The sequence below is a fragment of the Phallusia mammillata genome, chromosome 5 (assembly GCF_965637545.1).
Source record: "Phallusia mammillata chromosome 5, kaPhaMamm4.hap1.1, whole genome shotgun sequence".
NCBI classification, from domain to species: Eukaryota; Metazoa; Chordata; class Ascidiacea; order Phlebobranchia; family Ascidiidae; genus Phallusia; species Phallusia mammillata.
Genome location: NC_137256.1, coordinates 11,355,637 through 11,371,909, shown reverse-complemented (window position 1 = coordinate 11,371,909; position 16,273 = coordinate 11,355,637). Strand labels below are relative to the sequence as shown.

General features: G+C 35.3%; 3 protein-coding genes and 1 non-coding gene across 5 annotated transcripts; 3 read left to right on the top strand and 1 right to left on the bottom strand.

Annotated features, from left to right (window-relative positions):
• The first annotated feature begins 529 nt into the window (after positions 1–529).
• Positions 530–6,263, top strand: LOC145228394 (magnesium transporter MRS2 homolog, mitochondrial-like). The gene is made up of 12 exons (XM_080093444.1): positions 530–816; positions 995–1,065; positions 1,146–1,182; positions 1,294–1,406; positions 1,589–1,786; positions 1,845–1,975; positions 2,408–2,524; positions 3,507–3,690; positions 3,883–3,965; positions 4,017–4,134; positions 4,928–5,050; positions 5,399–6,263. The coding sequence occupies exons 1-12, from the start codon at positions 732–734 to the stop codon at positions 5,753–5,755; spliced, it is 1,617 nt and encodes a 538-aa protein (XP_079949570.1). The 5' UTR covers positions 530–731; the 3' UTR covers positions 5,756–6,263.
• Positions 6,264–6,556: 293 nt separating this feature from the next.
• LOC145228393 (carnitine O-palmitoyltransferase 1, liver isoform-like) lies at positions 6,557–13,406 on the top strand. Of its 2 annotated transcripts, none has more exons than XM_080093443.1 (16): positions 6,557–6,883; positions 6,987–7,023; positions 7,163–7,272; positions 7,499–7,615; positions 7,676–7,752; positions 7,853–7,983; positions 8,051–8,190; positions 8,334–8,526; positions 8,974–9,072; positions 9,828–9,962; positions 10,032–10,208; positions 10,520–10,680; positions 11,273–11,339; positions 11,398–11,577; positions 11,805–11,954; positions 12,922–13,406. In XM_080093443.1, exons 1-16 carry the CDS (start codon positions 6,651–6,653, stop codon positions 13,033–13,035), a joined length of 2,121 nt encoding a protein of 706 aa, XP_079949569.1. In that variant the 5' UTR covers positions 6,557–6,650; the 3' UTR covers positions 13,036–13,406. The 2 variants fall into 2 exon arrangements, with proteins under 2 accessions (XP_079949569.1, XP_079949568.1); XM_080093442.1 differs by having other exon boundaries at positions 6,560–6,883; positions 11,805–11,961.
• Trnas-gga (transfer RNA serine (anticodon GGA)) lies at positions 12,415–12,488 on the top strand. Its single transcript has one exon. It is a non-coding gene; the product is annotated as a tRNA-Ser (tRNA).
• A 334-nt stretch (positions 13,407–13,740) lies between the features above and the next one.
• On the bottom strand, positions 13,741–16,254 carry LOC145228399 (lipid droplet-associated hydrolase-like). Its single transcript, XM_080093451.1, has 3 exons — positions 15,652–16,254; positions 15,399–15,494; positions 13,741–15,200 (listed from the first exon to the last, which is right to left on the bottom strand). Exons 1-3 carry the CDS (start codon positions 16,252–16,254, stop codon positions 14,976–14,978), a joined length of 924 nt encoding a protein of 307 aa, XP_079949577.1. The 3' UTR covers positions 13,741–14,975.
• Between the last annotated feature and the right edge of the window lie 19 nt (positions 16,255–16,273).

Below are 16,273 nucleotides of genomic sequence, written 5' to 3'. Positions count from 1 at the left end.
GATAGCGTTGAATGAAATATGATTCAAACAAATTAGTTGTTCTGCAAGAAGTGGTACCATAGAGCACTGTAGAGCAGTGGTTCCCAACCTTTTTTTAACGCGACCCAAATACTTACAAAAATTTAGTTTTGTGGTTTCTCGCGACCCATGGACATGTTTTTTGGTGGAATTTTGTGTCTGTAAATTCGGAAAGCTTTTTAAAAATTACTACGCCAGTCTAGCAAATCAATAACCTTATAACGAATAAACGCTGTTGTTTTTTTCGACCAAACATTTCCATTTAGCCCGAACTCGGAGCTGAATCGAAGCATTATTAGCCAGACAACGCTCTACTGTGAGCTAACACACCACTTTATGACGTCACAAACAGTTTTAAGCATTATCACGACAAATTGTGATGAAGTTTATTATTGGGCAATAATTTAATTTAAAGCCCTAGGACTAGGTAATATAAAAGTAACGCTACGAGGCGTCAAAAAGTAGATGCTGTAATGGTCACTATAAAAGCGACCCAACAGAATGTTCAGGCGACCCAACTTTGGGTTGGGAACCACTGCTGTAGAGCACATTAGTGCTCTATGGTGGTACGTGTGGCAGTGCAGAGCGTCCAGATGGTACGGGATCGTAAAAAGGTTGGGAACCCCTGTGTACAAGTACAATCGGGTGGTTTCCCTCTTTGGTTTTAATTTCGAATCGCAAGCGCCAATGCGGCCGAGAGATTTTTAGGAATCATGTCATTGCCACAATATTTGAATAGATTAACGGCTCTGCTGTGTGCAAACTGTGTTAAAAGAACCACAACAACGATTTTTCAAGGTAAATAACATTATACACTAAAAGATTTTTATCTCAACACAAAACTAACTTTTTACTGAGCAATGAGCATCACAGCAAATCGTAGCAGTTTTTTATGGAAGATGCTTTTTTCTGTTAGTTGTAAATAAATTTACAAACTTTGTTTAGTAACTAATGACCTTACTTCCCTTACCTTTAGTGCTGCATAGACAAGAAAGCACAAATCCACCTAAAGTGGGACTTACGAAAAATGCTCCGAAGTTTCAAGTGGTAGGCATTTGCTCTGAACTAAAAAACGATGTAACATGTTCTGCTAGAATCACTAATTTAAAACACATCCTTGTTTTCAGTTCTGTGTTTCATCGGATGGAGTAAGAAGTGCTTATGGTATGATTTAGTGGTTACTAATCTGTGGTTCATAATCACTAAAAGATAAGTTTTAGTAATCTATGAAAAAGTACGGTCATTTACACATTTATTTTTGCACTATCTTATCAGATGTATCCAAGTCAGTATTGTACCAAGAACTTGGTCTAACTGTAAGAGACATGCGTTTCCAGCACACAAACATGCTAACTGTTCGGAACAGAAAAATAATTTTGAGATTTAAGGTATGTATTTTCTTTTTTAATACTTTTACATGCTCGAAACAGCAATAAAAAGTAACCTTTTATTGCAATCTGCAAGTTAATTAGTTCTTTTTTACAGTCTTTATACTTGTTACTTAATATGATTTAACATGAGACTCGTTTGATTGATTCCGTTGTTTATAGTTTGATGCTTTTTGTTTCAGAAACTGAAGGCAATTGTATGTTCCGATGCTGTACTTTTAATAGATCCACCCTATCTATCAACAAAGACAAATATTAGTAATAGCGAGGGTATTGCAGAATTTTGGAACAAATTGCCTAGCCAGTTGACAGGATCTTCCCTGTATACAAGCAATCTGCCTCTAGAATATAGAGCCGTTGAAGTCATTTTCATGCACATAGTATGTCTAAATGCTTGGTCAATTTGTTTTTCTTTTTAAAGCATATTTTTGTATACAGATTTCCAACTTTAAGCTAAGTTTGCAAGAAACTGAACCAGACATAACTGGCTTACTAAATGTTTTGACTGATCCCAAAACTTTAGTTGTAGACAGGTCCCTTGTACATGTGCTGCTTCAGAAAAGTGCGAGGTATTGTTTTATATGTACAAGAGTAATGTACAATTGCATTTTGATAAAAATGATTTATCTACCTACCTTTATCTTGTGTGGGATCCTTGTCACACAATTGTCTTGCTGAGTGGTACTAAATGCCACATGTTTACCAATTGGTACCACATTTTATACAACATGATCACCTCAAAATGGTAAATACAATGAGACAATAGTGTTATTTCAATTACAATCCTTAATCCCCAACTGAATACCTCTAACCATCAACACTTTTAGTCCTGGAATTATATTTTTTGCTCATGCAACTTTAATTTACAAGTGTTATCTGTCCATTAAAACTGCTTACTATGTAGTGTTTAGTACTACTCTTGCTTAGGGTAACACAAGACTATATTTAACTTCAGAATAATTGTACAACATGTGAAAATTAATTAATTGTATAAATTGAAGGTTAAACACATTTTCTACATCTGTTCGTGAGTTTTGTGACCTATTGGAAGAAATTCTCGAATATGATGATGACATAAGAAACCTTTGCATCAGCATTGATGTGGGAGAAGGTGGAAGGTGAGCATGAAGCATTTCCTTGCTTAAACTTATACGTTTTTTAACATTGAATTGCATTTGTGTTGTGGTCCTTATAAGCAATCTTTTAACAGTTGGTCCATTGGTTCCTAATCACATAATGTATCTCACATGACAAAAAACTAGCCCAACAAGGGTAAAATAAACCAGATTATAGTGTTATTTTATTTATAAACCCTTACCCAGCTCGAATAGCTCTAACCGTTAGCGCTTTCAAAAGTCCGCCAAATTATATTTTCGTAAAAGCATATTCAAAGTTCTTTACAACTTCCTGTTGTGTGATAACATGCGGTATACCATGCGGTCACATGCGGTAGAACGCGCTATCATGCGGTAGCATGCGGTGTTTAGTACCACCGCTATTTTTGTATTGTTGCAATATTTACAATCACAGAAGATTAGCTGGAAAAATCCTCATATAAAATTAAAAATGGCATTTAGTGTTTATTACAGGATCTTTCCCGTAAATAGTAGGCATCTTCTGTCGACGATCACTGATTAAATAGTGAATTATCTGTAAGAATAATTGACGAAGCAACAGCGCTTCCTAACCAGAATCAGTCAACAAATGTTATTTAACGATATATATTTCACCCGTAAGGGCATCATCAGTCGTCTTATTCAAATAGAATCAATTTGAATAAGACGACTGATGATGCCCTTACGGGTGAAATATATATCGTTAAATAACATTTGTTGACTGATTCTGGTTAGGAAGCGCTGTTGCTTCGTCAATTATTCTTATAAAATTAAAAATCTATTAAAAGAGGTTGTTACCACAAAAAGCGTTGGAACCATAACCACCGACTTAGATGGTAAAAAACAGTAACTTTCCACGCTTTAACCATTTTTGCAAATTTGTTGAAAATCATTTCCTAATGCAAAGCATAGGTTTTTGTTTTGCCAAACAAAAGACACTACCGGTACATCTCTTTTCGTTGCACGTACAAAAATATATTTTTAGATCTATGTACGACGCGTTTATTTTTAACCCTTACGAAAGTGGGCCCACTTCGGACAATTCCAATTCAGATGGAATTAACAACAACAATCAATCCGGGATGTCGTTACCTCGACGTATTGATCCAAAATACAAGATCAACTTACAAGACGAAATGGAAACGTTAATTGATTCGTTTCTCCGTGACGTACGTGGATTTTAAATAAAAAGTGTCAACAAAATTGCATGTTAATCTTCACAAGATTGTTGAAATTTTTTCTAAATTTTTGTTAATCTGTTGCAAACTTTGTAAACCCGGGTTACATGACGTTGTTGTTGTGGTTTCTTTTCATGATGTTTATGTTACCAGATGTGCTATGAAATACATTTACTTCAACAGGCGGAAGAAATTTCCAACAAGGTTGTTGAGTTGAAAGAAGCAATCGAAAATTCAAATACTGCCATTTTAATCAACCTCGACAGGTACCAGTGTTTAATGATGCGTTTTCATTTTTGATTCCGGTTGTTTTGTAGTCACCGCAACTTGCTTCTGCGTCTCGACCTTCAGTTAACGATGGGTATGTTTTCTTGTACCATATTTGGAATGCTTGGAATGGCGTTTGGAATGAATCTTGACTCATCGTGGGAAGAGGTGAATAACTTTTTTGCAGTTCTCTTAAGACACCTTTCTAACTATGTTGTTAACGGGTAGAACTATATTTTACCGTTTTGAGCTATATTTAGGATTTAACATTTTTCCCTTTTGCTTTAGTTGTATTTACTCCGTTTTTAAATAAACCTGATGTTTGATTGCATTGTAAACATATTAGGTTATACTCGTGCATATTTGTTTTCTTTTTCTTCCGTCCAACCCTGGATTGTTCCAACGACCACGCGTGCAACGCTACATTTGTAGTTGTTCCTTCTACTTTGCTGCTCTATTCAGCATTGAGTGCTTTTGTATATTAACAGAGTTGTATATTAACAAATTCAAAAACAAGCAGTATGTTTAATGGTGAAAATAAAGGCCCCAATAGACGTAAAAAACGACATGCTTTATTATTCAAACGTTTCGGCAAATACTCATCGTTTTTGATGCGACGCTTGTTTCGCACCTTTTTATCATTCCTTCTTGCGACTCAAGTGTATATAAACGAGTGTAACTGATGTGGCCTTCATATCACTGATGATGGCATGAACATTTGCCGAAACGTTTGAATAATAAAGCATGTCGTTTTTTACGTCTATTTGGGCCGTTATTTTCACCATTAAACTTATGAACAGATCCGTATATAGTGTTCCAAAGCAGTATGTCACATAATGTAGACTATATGATAAATCGTAGAATTGAATATTTATACTGACAAAAGCGTACGAATAAAAGTCACCTTAGAAGTTTTCAACTATAAAACTAAAAAATTAATGATAATTGTCATGTTTGGCAGAATCCCCTTGCGTTTTGGGCAGTATCAGGTGTAATGTTTGGTGGAGCAGGTATCGTCTGGAGATTGCTCCTCAAGTCCCTGAGAAACAATACACTAGGTGTGCCGCCAAGTACACCCAAACAGGTAGACAAAACTGTAGTTACATATTAATAAACCGTGAACATAGTCAAGGTGACGCATGTTTTATTTATTTTTTCGTGCAAACTTTTATGTCGGTAGTAATATATTTCTCTCTCGGATAGTAAATAACTCTAAACTAGTTATTTGCTGACTGTCCAAAATACATGACGGTTTTTGGCCGCCGGCGTAGCAGGCGATATTTCCGCCCACAGAACACTCGAAATTCTTTTGCAACTTTTGCAATGCCTGGGGCGTATTTCTTGCATTGCATATGACAATGTTAAGTCACAGTAATAATTGTAGGGGTTTAGAATCGAAATAATTAAGTTTTTCCTGTTTATCTGTGTGCAGGGTCCTGATAGAAAGGGTTCTCGCACGGAAAAAATAGGCAAGGAATCAAATAAAACGAGCAACCGCAAAGCCCAGCACATGGATATAAACGGAAACTCCGGTTTAGCGACGAATTCGCATAGAACTCAAACTAAACTTGTTTACCAAGAAAGAACTGATTCGTTTAAGATGGATGAATTTTTCCCCCTTGATGTTAAACACAACGCAAACGTGTCACCGCATGATCTTTCCCGGCGCATCAACCTCCATATGTCGCATAGAACAGCAGATCCGTTGAAAATGCGACCAATTGGAGCTGCCTTCACTTCCACACCCGGTTTACTTAGTGGTAAAAGCAAACACAGACATTACAGATGAAGGTCGTTTTTTGACCTTATGTCGGAGTCGCAAAGAACTTGAATCAACATCACTGGGATGCTTACCACGTTTGGGGTATGCTTAGGCTACTCAGCAAAATTACCGTGCTATGTGGCTGGAGTATTGGAAACTATGCACGATGAATAAACACTCAATACTGGTGTTTGGGTCATGAAAGCACCATAAGCCTACGTAGCCTATGATCAGGTTATCTAAACATAGTCTACTACGAAAGAATTTGTCCTTCGAACCAAAGTGGCTTTGTGTGTCAACAGACTGGCAAAGTTTGCGGTAACGCCCATCCCCTATTCACACCCTATGTTTGCAGGTCCTCGAACTTTGGACTTGGAGTGGTTGGTACTTCTGGCTTTTTTAAACCTGCTTGGATACGATACAACATTTACGTAAAATGCATACATCGTTTGTAAGTGGCTTATTGCGTCGTGCTTTTCGTGTACTGCCCTTGCTTTATGGCTGTGAAACCTACAATAAAACGCAAAGACCTGTGTCCAAAGCCAACGGGAATTTGGGCTGTGTGTTCAGATCTGCAAAATTTTGTTACTATCGTAGGCTATACAGTAGGTAGGCTAGGATCCGTATCCGATTTCAGGGTCAATCTGCACAACCTCATTTCGAATCTCATTTTTTTCCGTTGATCTAGCGAGTGACCTTTGGACCCGATGTAGGAAACAGTCCGGCGGCCGGCGAATTAGTTTGGGTTGGTTGGGTGACGCCTCGGTGAAATTTAAAAATCGACTTGCACCTAAAGGGCGTTTTGTTGGTATTGGTATGATTAAGTATGTTAGCGTTAAACTAACTTACACATAAAGTTTTGAATTTTGACTCTAGTTGTGTTTGTTGTTGATTTTAACTGAGGTGTCTGATTTTGCTACAAATGGCTGGAATGAGTAAATATTTGTTTGCTGGAATAACTGGGGCAACCGTTGCTGCCGTGGTTGGTATATTCTCAAGTTCGCTGCTTTGTTGTGTTCCCAAAAACGTCGTAGAAGTTCTGCCAATAGACGAAAATTATTGTCTTATTATTGTGGCGTTTATAGTCGGAACTGCTGGATTTGGAATTGCAGAATGGCTAAGATGGGAAATTATTCGCAAACTGTTAACTTACAGGTACAATGTTTTGCCTTTGCCCCAGTTTCAAGCTTGCCCAATAGTTTCACATGAAAGTTTTTTAGTGATAGTAATCAAACAACTTAGTTTTTAATTTTTACAGAGATTGGTTGTACAATCACCGAAGCTGGAAGACAAAGGTGTGTTATAGCTTATGAGTGGGTTTTGTTGTCAAGTGTTTTTGTTTTGCATTCCTTTGCAATTTTATATATTTGACAAGCACTAAACAAAAAAAAGTAACAACTAATATATATGTGTAATTTTGTTGGATTATTGTAGGCTTGGGGTTTCTTGCTTTCTTCTCTTGTTCCCAAGAAAAATATGTTGTATTCATTCCAAGACTACCTTCCAAAATACCCCTTGCCCAAGCTTGAGGACACATGTGAAAGGTACGGTATTAAATCTACTTTGTGCAACTCCTATTTCGTTTTAAGCAAAGGGTAAATTTCCCATGCAAAAGTTTAATATATTAATGATTATATAGGCAAACTGTTTCTGTTTTTTTTTATGTTGTTTCGCATATATATAGCTTATTAGTTTGCAAATGTACTTTCATGTTTCCTTTGTTTCTTTTTGTATAATATGTTTGTAAAATATTAAGTGTTTTGTGTGTAGAACCTTAAAAATGATTAAACCTCTTCTGACGGATGAAGAATATTTGTCAGTTGTAAAAGTACTAAGGGATTTTCAGAAGAATGAAGGACCAAAGCTTCAAAAAATACTTGAACAGAGGTACTATTGCTTTTTTATTGTTGCATGGCTATTTAAAGGGTTGTCTTAAACTGATTTTAGATATGAAACAGAGGAGAACTGGATGAGTGAGCTGTGGGACAAATATGTTTATCTAGCAGGACGCGGTCCACTACCAGGTAAAATTCATGTAGAATTTAAAACAATGCAATTTTATGTTTAGAAATGTTTAGCACTTTGCACATTTGTGATTTAACATTGTGTCCATCCTTGATTTAGTGCATTCCAACTTTAGTTGCAATGGTGAAAAGAATTTCAATCATAATGATCCGACAAACAAGCAAGTCCCCTCTGCAGCTAACATCATGTTTGGCTTCATGGAATACAGTCAAAAGATTAAGGATGGAAATGTAAGTCAACAATTATATCACTTTTTGCATTTCTGTCGTGAAAAATTGCAATAATTACCCTTTATAGTTGTCTAACATGATGATACAAAACATGGTTCCTATTTCCTGTGATCGATACAAGTATATTTGTTCAACAACTCGAATACCTGGTGAAGCAATTGATGAGCTTAAGACTTACCCAGATTCCCGGCACATTGTGGTATTCAGGTACATGTATTATTTTGAATGTGATACAGCTTAATCAGGATTAAATTCATTACTTTTATACTGGCAACATTGTTAAGCAACAAATTAACCTAAAAAACATATTATTCATGCTACAGAATGTAAAATGGCTGTTTTTTCTGCAGAAAAAAATCGATGTACAGACTTGATCTCTTTGCAACTGATGTAAATGGTAAAGAAACAATATTGACACCACGAGAAATTCAAACTCAACTTGAGTTACTGATGAAGGATGCAAAAGATGTTGAAACTAAGTCTGACAAAGACATATTGAACCCCAGTATTTTTACATCCACCACCAGACCAAGGTGGGCTCAGGTAAACAAATACGTTCATAATACCCTATAACAGGGCGACATACATAAAAATATAAAGATTTTGTTTCTGGGCAATGCAAACAATGTTTGGGTAAATTTTGGTAAATTCATTTTCATTAATATGTCTTTCTTAATCAAGTTGCCTAAACAAACATGTTGTAAATGAATATGGGGACCCAATAAAAATTAGTCAATAAACATATATATATATATCCAATAAATGTATTTCTTTGTAAACAGTGTATTTTGTTAATTATTACATAACATGTAGTAGAAGAAGCACTAAAATTTAATATATGTATATTGTATATATATATGTTTGTTTATATTTGTGTATATATGTTTACAGTTTTGTTTCAATTATGTCCACTGTTTCAAAGTATCAATCTTTGTATATGAAAGATCTTTTGAATACAATTAACTTATGCAAGTAAAACTTACACTTTAGATTCGCAAAGAGCTGCTAAAAAACAAAATTAATGCAGAGAGTCTTGAAGTTGTTGAAAGTGCTGTTGTATGTCTTGCATTAGGTGATGGGCGGCCTCAGGTATGTATGTCTCAATATGAATAATTTTGGGTTTTTAGTTAACCACCATTCATAACAAAATAAATAGAATCAGTTAAGTTAAATAGAAATAAACCTTTTACATAGATTTCGGTTAGTTTTGATTGAGCAGGACCAAAAATGCAACTTAAAATTATTAATGTGCCTATTTTCTGATTAATGGTCACAACTGGCACAAACCACTATTACACACAAATGTTGACACACAAAGTCATCACCATATTAAAAATGTAAATTTGCTCATAATGTTTAAAAGGTTACCAACTCTTGCATGAGTTATTCTATTCCATAGTTTTATGAGCCCTTTAGACTTTAAAATGTTGTTTTTCACCAACTAGTCACGTAAAAGCTGTCCATTTATTAAAGAATGTCTGGTCTACATAAAACATGGCTGTTTGTAAAATGTATAGTATGTTTACTTTTAGTTACATGCTATTTACAGGAAGTAACCATCCTGTTTTAATGGTGTCCAGCATCTGTTATTACAAAATGCACGTTTTTGCAAATCACAGGCTAAAAACTTGCCCTGGACGAAAAGAAGCATTGAATTGCTCTTATACTTGGTTAGACACTAGTTTGTGTAATTTTTTGTTGTTAGAGTGAAGCCTAGTTTTGGATTGAACAGCAAATCACGTAAAATGTGTGCAAGCACAAGCACTGATGCATTACTGTGGGTTTATTAAAACTTCTCAAAATTCTGTTTTTTGAAAAACATACTGTCTTTTATTCCCTAACAGAGCCAAAGTGAGGAATTTAAAACATACCTAACTGGAAACGGATTTGATCGCTGGTTTGACAAATCAATGACATTTGTTACTGAAGAAAATGGTGCTATGGGCTACAATGTTGAACACACATCTGCAGAAGCCACTGTAAGTAACTGTTGGCTCAATTTTGATGTGGTTTTATTTTGAGAGAATCATCCAATCTTAATTTTGTAGCTGTCTGGTAGAATGTGGGAGTATGGACTCTATCATGCACAGTATGATTCTTCTGGCAATGCAACCCACCGGAACATACCCCAACACACTGTAATACCTGTTCCCCAGCGACTGCAATGGGAACTTAATGATTTTGAAGATGATATTGCTGATATGAAATCTGATTGGGATAAACTGGTGCGGTTACCCTTAAGTTTGCTTTACTCAGTTTTTTTAATTATGAGTAAGGTTTAAACAATTTATCTACTGTCTCTCTTCGAATTTTTGATCTTTTATTAAGGCATATTCGCCTTTATTAAGGCATAAGTTCCTTTTTTTCTAATTTCTGCCCCTTTATGACTTCACACTTTTATGACCAAAGGGGCTGCAAACACTGGCTACGAGAATATAAACAAATTTATTGGAAGATACTTTATTAGTGTTGGTGTCCAAATCAAAATACAACCAATTCCTCACATTGGTCAACCATTCTTTTATACTGATTTTAGGCTGATGATGTGGATGCAATTGTATACTTTGTGGACAAGGGAAAGGGTTTCATAAAAAAATTACGAGTCAGTCCTGATGGCTACATGCAAATGGCTTTACAACTCACATTTTACAGATTACACAAAAAAACTCCCAAAACCTATGAAACAGCTGCTACAAGGTTTGGATGAATTTTACTTACAATTCGACTAAAAAACATTGGGTTTCCTCGTGTTTAATTTTCTGTCAATCACGGTTTGGTCCACATGTTCGATCAAGAAATGTTGCTTCTTGCTTCCAAAGTAGTTGTCCAAAGATGACCCAAGCAAACTTTGACTTTTTGTAAAAAACAGTTAAGCATGAATATGGGTCCACTTCACTAATCAGGACACATCTTAATTTCACCATGTTTTTGGGTTTGAAAAATGGATTTGGTTAAAACTTTTATGGCTGGTAGATACAGTCATTATAACTGGCACTTGTGTTTGTTATGTACTTGCTTTAAATTGTTTTTTCCATGAGTTGGCGCCTGAAGAAACAACCAAGGGTTTTACAAACTAGGGGGCAATTAAAAATAAATATATATAGGAGTTTTAAATAGGCTTCTGGCACAAATAGTCTGACTAAAGCTAAAGGTTATATTCTCAGAAAAATGGTTTTTTTCTTAAACTAAAACATACAGGAGGAGTTAAAGTTTGGCTGTGTGGATGTGTTTTTGTGGTTAAGCAATTTAACTTATGTTTGGAAGTTTAGAATTACTTTTAACTTTGCAGGCTATTCAAGAATGCTCGAACAGAAACTATTCGACCTGTATCTGAACATTCTGTGGCGTTTACAAAGGTACAGCAAACAATTTGTTACATAAGACTTAATTGTAACCCACCTAAATCTTCTCCAGGCATTTGATGATCCAAATGTATCAGTTGCTAAAAAGGTGGACCATCTTAAAAAAGCAATCATTCATCAAACTCAATACAAGTTTGATGCTATGAATGGCAGGGCAGTTGACAGACATTTGCTTGGGCTGTACATTGCTGGTAAACTATCTGGATCTGTTCCAAAACTATTTACCATGAGGGTAAGATTTTAAATATTGTAGAAGTGTGTTGTGTTAAAACAGCTTGCCAATGGTACAATAGATTTTTAATGCTCCGAGGCTTTTTTTGAAAATTAATTTAATCTTATTAAATGCTATTGGAAACTCTCTTTCAATCACAGATTTACTTAAAATGGGAGGACAAAAGATTCACTCAGAGCTTACTTTCTATGACTATATAACCCTAAATGTTTTTCTTGTATATTTAGCCATTTTATGAGGCTGATGAATTATCAACATCACAATCTCCTCTTCGCTATGATTCTGTCATTGGAAAAATCACTCCATATGACCCAGTTGGTGGTGGTTTTGGACCACAACGTCAGGACGGATATGGGGTGGCTTATTTCATGGATGATGTCAGTGGTAATGCTCAAAAGTTCTTTACCTGTGTCATACATTTTTAGAAACAGCATAAGTTTATTTTTTGTACTGAATTATTTGCTTGGGCTTTTTTTAAGTACTGTACACAAGCACTAACAATAGAAGAAAACTTGTGTCTTAATAATCACCTCATGCATCATATCGCTAAGAATTTTATATTTTGCAATGCACCACTGTTAACAATGTTGGAGTTTCATAAAAACTTTTTCCTAATTCGGTATAGCTTCAATGGGCCTGGCATACTGTGATTTATATATGAGTGTGCCGTGATCGCTGGTCTGCATAGACGCTTCAGAGCTGATCCCAGTTATGAATTTATGTTCATCTTAACTGATACTGGTCAATCTGGCGATCCCCTACTACGAAGCTGACATGTGCAGCATACGAGGCAGGCAACGGTGCTTGTGATTCGACTTTCGGCGGATTCTCCACTGAGCCTGTGTAGCTCAGTTGGTAGAGCGCGAGTCCCGGAAAGACTCCTGTCGTGGGTTCGAATCCCACCGCAGGCTAGATTTTTCTGGCCTACGCCTTGCCATATGGTGGTGAATGCTTGGTGACCGGCTGATTCGGTATAGCGCCTTCAATGGGCCTGGCGTACTGTGATTTTCCTAATTCAGAAAATAAAAGTTAACAGCGAGTCTTAAACTAATTCCGACTTGACTTGTATTGCCAATCAAATCGGATGAGACTTGGCTTGAACTCCACTAATAAGACTGTTACTCCACCCTGACCACCAAGCAATCTTTAAACATGTCTATTTGAGACATATATTTACCTAATGAACTGACATTTTTTTTAACCTATGAAAGCATGTAATGAGGTGCTTAGTTCCAAGTACTGGGGACAAGCTTAAATACTGGCCTGTTTATTTATTGTACTAAATATGTAGATGGTGGCAATTTGAATAATCACTGTCTGAATAAATTTAATACTATGTTGCAGTGTCATGCCTCATTACAAGTTTCAAAAGTTGCCCAGACACTGGATCCCAAAAATTTGCTGCTGGACTTCAACAAGCTGTTGATGACATTAAAATTCTTTTGGAATCAAGTTTAAACGAGAAAAACGTTTCCAATGGCAAACCCAAACATCCTTAACATATGTGAAGCCCAAAAATTGTTTTTGTTGATGCAGTGTATAGCCCAAGTTATTCTTTTTATGGGAAAGGTTTTGATGAGATCAGGAATTTCCTGTTGTAGTTGAACATTTATGCAAATTAGTGTTTTGTAGCTTGTTCATGTGCACTTAATTTCTTGTCATGGTGACATGTGAACTTTTTCCCTTAAACGTTTTGCTGTGGATGATTTTAGTCTGTATTATGATTTAAATCAGAGTGTTGATAGAACGAACCTGTTTTGTTTTTTAAAAACATCAATTGCATGCATAGTGCATGCCTTGTGACAGAAAATAAATAGAAAATTGATGGACCTTTCTTGGTTGCAAAAAAATCGTGACTTTAAGCCTGAGACGAAGTAATTAAATAGGAAACATAAAAAATAGTATCACAAACCCTAAATAGAAGCAATTGCTGCCAGGCATAATATCAAGTTTGTAGAGCCCTTCTGGCAAATGTAATTTTGTTTCGACGTCCCATACAGGTTGTCTTCATCGGGGTAAAATACCTGTACATGACGTCTGAATAAAATAACATTTGCCAGAAGAGCTCTACAAACCCTAAATGTTGCAAAGGTTCTGATAATGCAAAAATGCGTACCAAGTTATAAAACTATCAACGAGTATTGAATACTATCCAGTCTTGAGTGCAACAGGTGACGTTATATTTCACACATGCGTTTCATACAAAGGCATCAATCGAGAATCACCACGACACTAAATTGGGCGGAACAAAAAACAGAAGTGTAGAAAACCAATTTTGGTTGTTAATTTAACGCCTCGGAATCGAAAATCAACCAACGACAGGTGAAGAGAAAATCGAATTGGACCACTTAGTCAAAACCGCTTTCTCAGTTTTATTTAGAATAGTTTGGATGAAGTTTTACGTTCTGCAACTCATTTTGTCACAGAGTTGCTATGTAAAATCCGCCGATATTTCTTTACAAGTTAAACTGGAAGACATATTTTTTGCTGTTTTTTAAGGTATAAGTGTCATATCTATATTTAATAAATTTAGAAAATTCAAAAAAGGAGGACATTCGGGCATTTTTTCAAATTTTCTGTCCTTTTTTGTTAAAAGGAGGACATGTGGTAGGCCTATTATAAAACACTGTTTAATATTTCAGCACATTAAGAGTTGTATTTCTGACCTGAAGGACTGGTAAACCTAAAAAAGAATATTGAAGATGAAAAATGGGTAAATTAAACTAAGAGTTACAAAACCATTTAAAAAAAAACTTTAAAATGCATCAAATGGTAGTACAAAACTCCTGCATCATGTATATGAGTAACGGGAACCCATAATTATCAACTTAACCATTGTAGTGTGTCTGATGCCACATTTATTTGATACCTAAAATTTTGGATTTTACAAGTACTGTTGCATGTTATTGTTAACATGGTTCTGTAAAAAAAATCTGGAAAAGGACACCCTATAAAAATTCAGTCATAATTGAAATAAATTGAATCTATTTTAATAAATACTCTGGCATAAATATATCAACAAAGTTACTTATAGAACATATAACACATTCGAAAATTTGGCTCGGCAAACAAAAATGTCACTTTTCAATTTGCATCATGTCATCATAAGTGCATCTGATTCATACTTTTTTTAAATCACATTAAAAATAGGTTCTATGACATAATAGTTCCAACCACTAATAATAAATTGAACAACATTTTTTGACACTTTTGTATGGCACATTTTCACACATATTTCTAAAATGTATCTCTTAAAAATCAAGTTTTACCTACAGTTTGTCAAGTGCACAGATAAAAATAAATATTGCAACACACAAATTTAGACATTGGAATGGATCAAATAATCTGGGCTTTAAATTGAAACACTAAAATAAATGCAGTAAATTAATGTAAAAGATTTAATTCATTTCAAAAGATGCCACAATTTTAGCCATCTCGAGGCTTTTAGTCAGTACAAAAGCATGAGGGATGTTCTGTTGACACAACATGATATTATTACGTTGCCCATGTGTTTTCACCATAGATTCATAGAATGAAACTGGACACCATTTGTCTGTTGCTCCATAGTAAAACACTAGGTTGTCAATATGCTTGTCAAGAATGTGGTCTTCTCTTTCAGTAACCTGTAACAAGTTAGTTTTGGCAAAGCAATTTACAACTAGTTTTATGAAGTCCTATACTGAGTCCCTAACTGTGTTTGGAAAAACTTAATTTTGCAATTTAGAATCATCACATATGGACTTATTTTTCAATCAAGACATTCTTACATTACAAGCTGAAACTCTTTTGTACAAAAAAGATAATGTCAAGCAGCAATTCACCTCAAGCATCTCTGTTAATCCCATGTACATGGCTGACATAACAACATCTGGGGAAATGTTGTCTTTGATGGTGCTTAAAATAAACTCCTCTTTAGTCTGCCAAACAAAAACAAACGTACAAGTTCAAAAATAGGAAGCTATATAATTTCACAATCACACAAAACACTCATTTCAAGATAAAAGTTCTCAAAACAAAATGAAATAAAAGCTATTTAAAGAGTTGTTTTATGTGGGAAACATAAAACTCCTTTACCTCAACAAAAAATGGCAAGATGCAGTCCAACACAGCATTTGGTAGTAAATGCAAAACATTTAAAGTGGCAGATACAATAGGTGTCAACCATCTTTCATTGTGCACAAGTGAAACAATCTTTTGTCCATTCGGTGACAAAAGCAGCTTTTCAATGGTTGGCAAAAGCAAAATACCCCTCACTTCATTTTTATATTTACCAAACAATCTTTCCATTATTTGCAAAATGATGTAAGTCCCAATAGAATGACCAATTAGAAAGACTTTTTCTGCAACAGGAAACACATCCTCCTCAAGAAACTGAACTTTGTGTTCAATTTGCTTTTGCAAGCCGCAGTCAGTTTTTTCTGGATGCTTCATTCCACTTCCACATCTGGCATGACCAGAATGAGAAATGCCCCAAACAGGATTATTGGTCAAGTTACAAAGTTCCTCAGCAAACTTTTCATAAAACTGGATGCACCCAGGATTGCCTGGAATTATCACATAAAGTTGAGTGAGCTTTTTTCCACCATCAAGTTTTAATGACTTGCCATTAAAACATTTCATGTACTGAATAGCATTTCCTGACTGGCTTTTCCAGAAATAATTGCATTTAGCAGTCATATTGCCAACAAACCTTAGA

What these genes read in the sequence shown, in the direction of transcription:
- LOC145228394 (XM_080093444.1), top strand. Translation starts at nt 732, where the DNA reads ATGTCATTGCCACAATATTTGAATAGATTAACGGCTCTGCTGTGTGCA. An exon ending in CACAACAACGATTTTTCAAG is followed by an intron (nt 817 to 994) that starts GTAAATAACATT and finishes CCTTACCTTTAG; the next exon opens with TGCTGCATAGACAAGAAAGC. An exon ending in AAGTCATTTTCATGCACATA is followed by an intron (nt 1,787 to 1,844) that starts GTATGTCTAAAT and finishes TTTTGTATACAG; the next exon opens with ATTTCCAACTTTAAGCTAAG.
- LOC145228393 (XM_080093442.1), top strand. Translation starts at nt 6,651, where the DNA reads ATGGCTGGAATGAGTAAATATTTGTTTGCTGGAATAACTGGGGCAACC. An exon ending in ACCGAAGCTGGAAGACAAAG is followed by an intron (nt 7,024 to 7,162) that starts GTGTGTTATAGC and finishes GGATTATTGTAG; the next exon opens with GCTTGGGGTTTCTTGCTTTC. An exon ending in TATGAAACAGCTGCTACAAG is followed by an intron (nt 10,681 to 11,272) that starts GTTTGGATGAAT and finishes TTAACTTTGCAG; the next exon opens with GCTATTCAAGAATGCTCGAA.
- LOC145228399 (XM_080093451.1), bottom strand. Translation starts at nt 16,254, where the DNA reads ATGACTGCTAAATGCAATTATTTCTGGAAAAGCCAGTCAGGAAATGCT. An exon ending in TCTTGCCATTTTTTGTTGAG is followed by an intron (nt 15,495 to 15,651) that starts GTAAAGGAGTTT and finishes TTTGTTTGGCAG; the next exon opens with ACTAAAGAGGAGTTTATTTT. An exon ending in GATTAACAGAGATGCTTGAG is followed by an intron (nt 15,201 to 15,398) that starts GTGAATTGCTGC and finishes AACTTGTTACAG; the next exon opens with GTTACTGAAAGAGAAGACCA.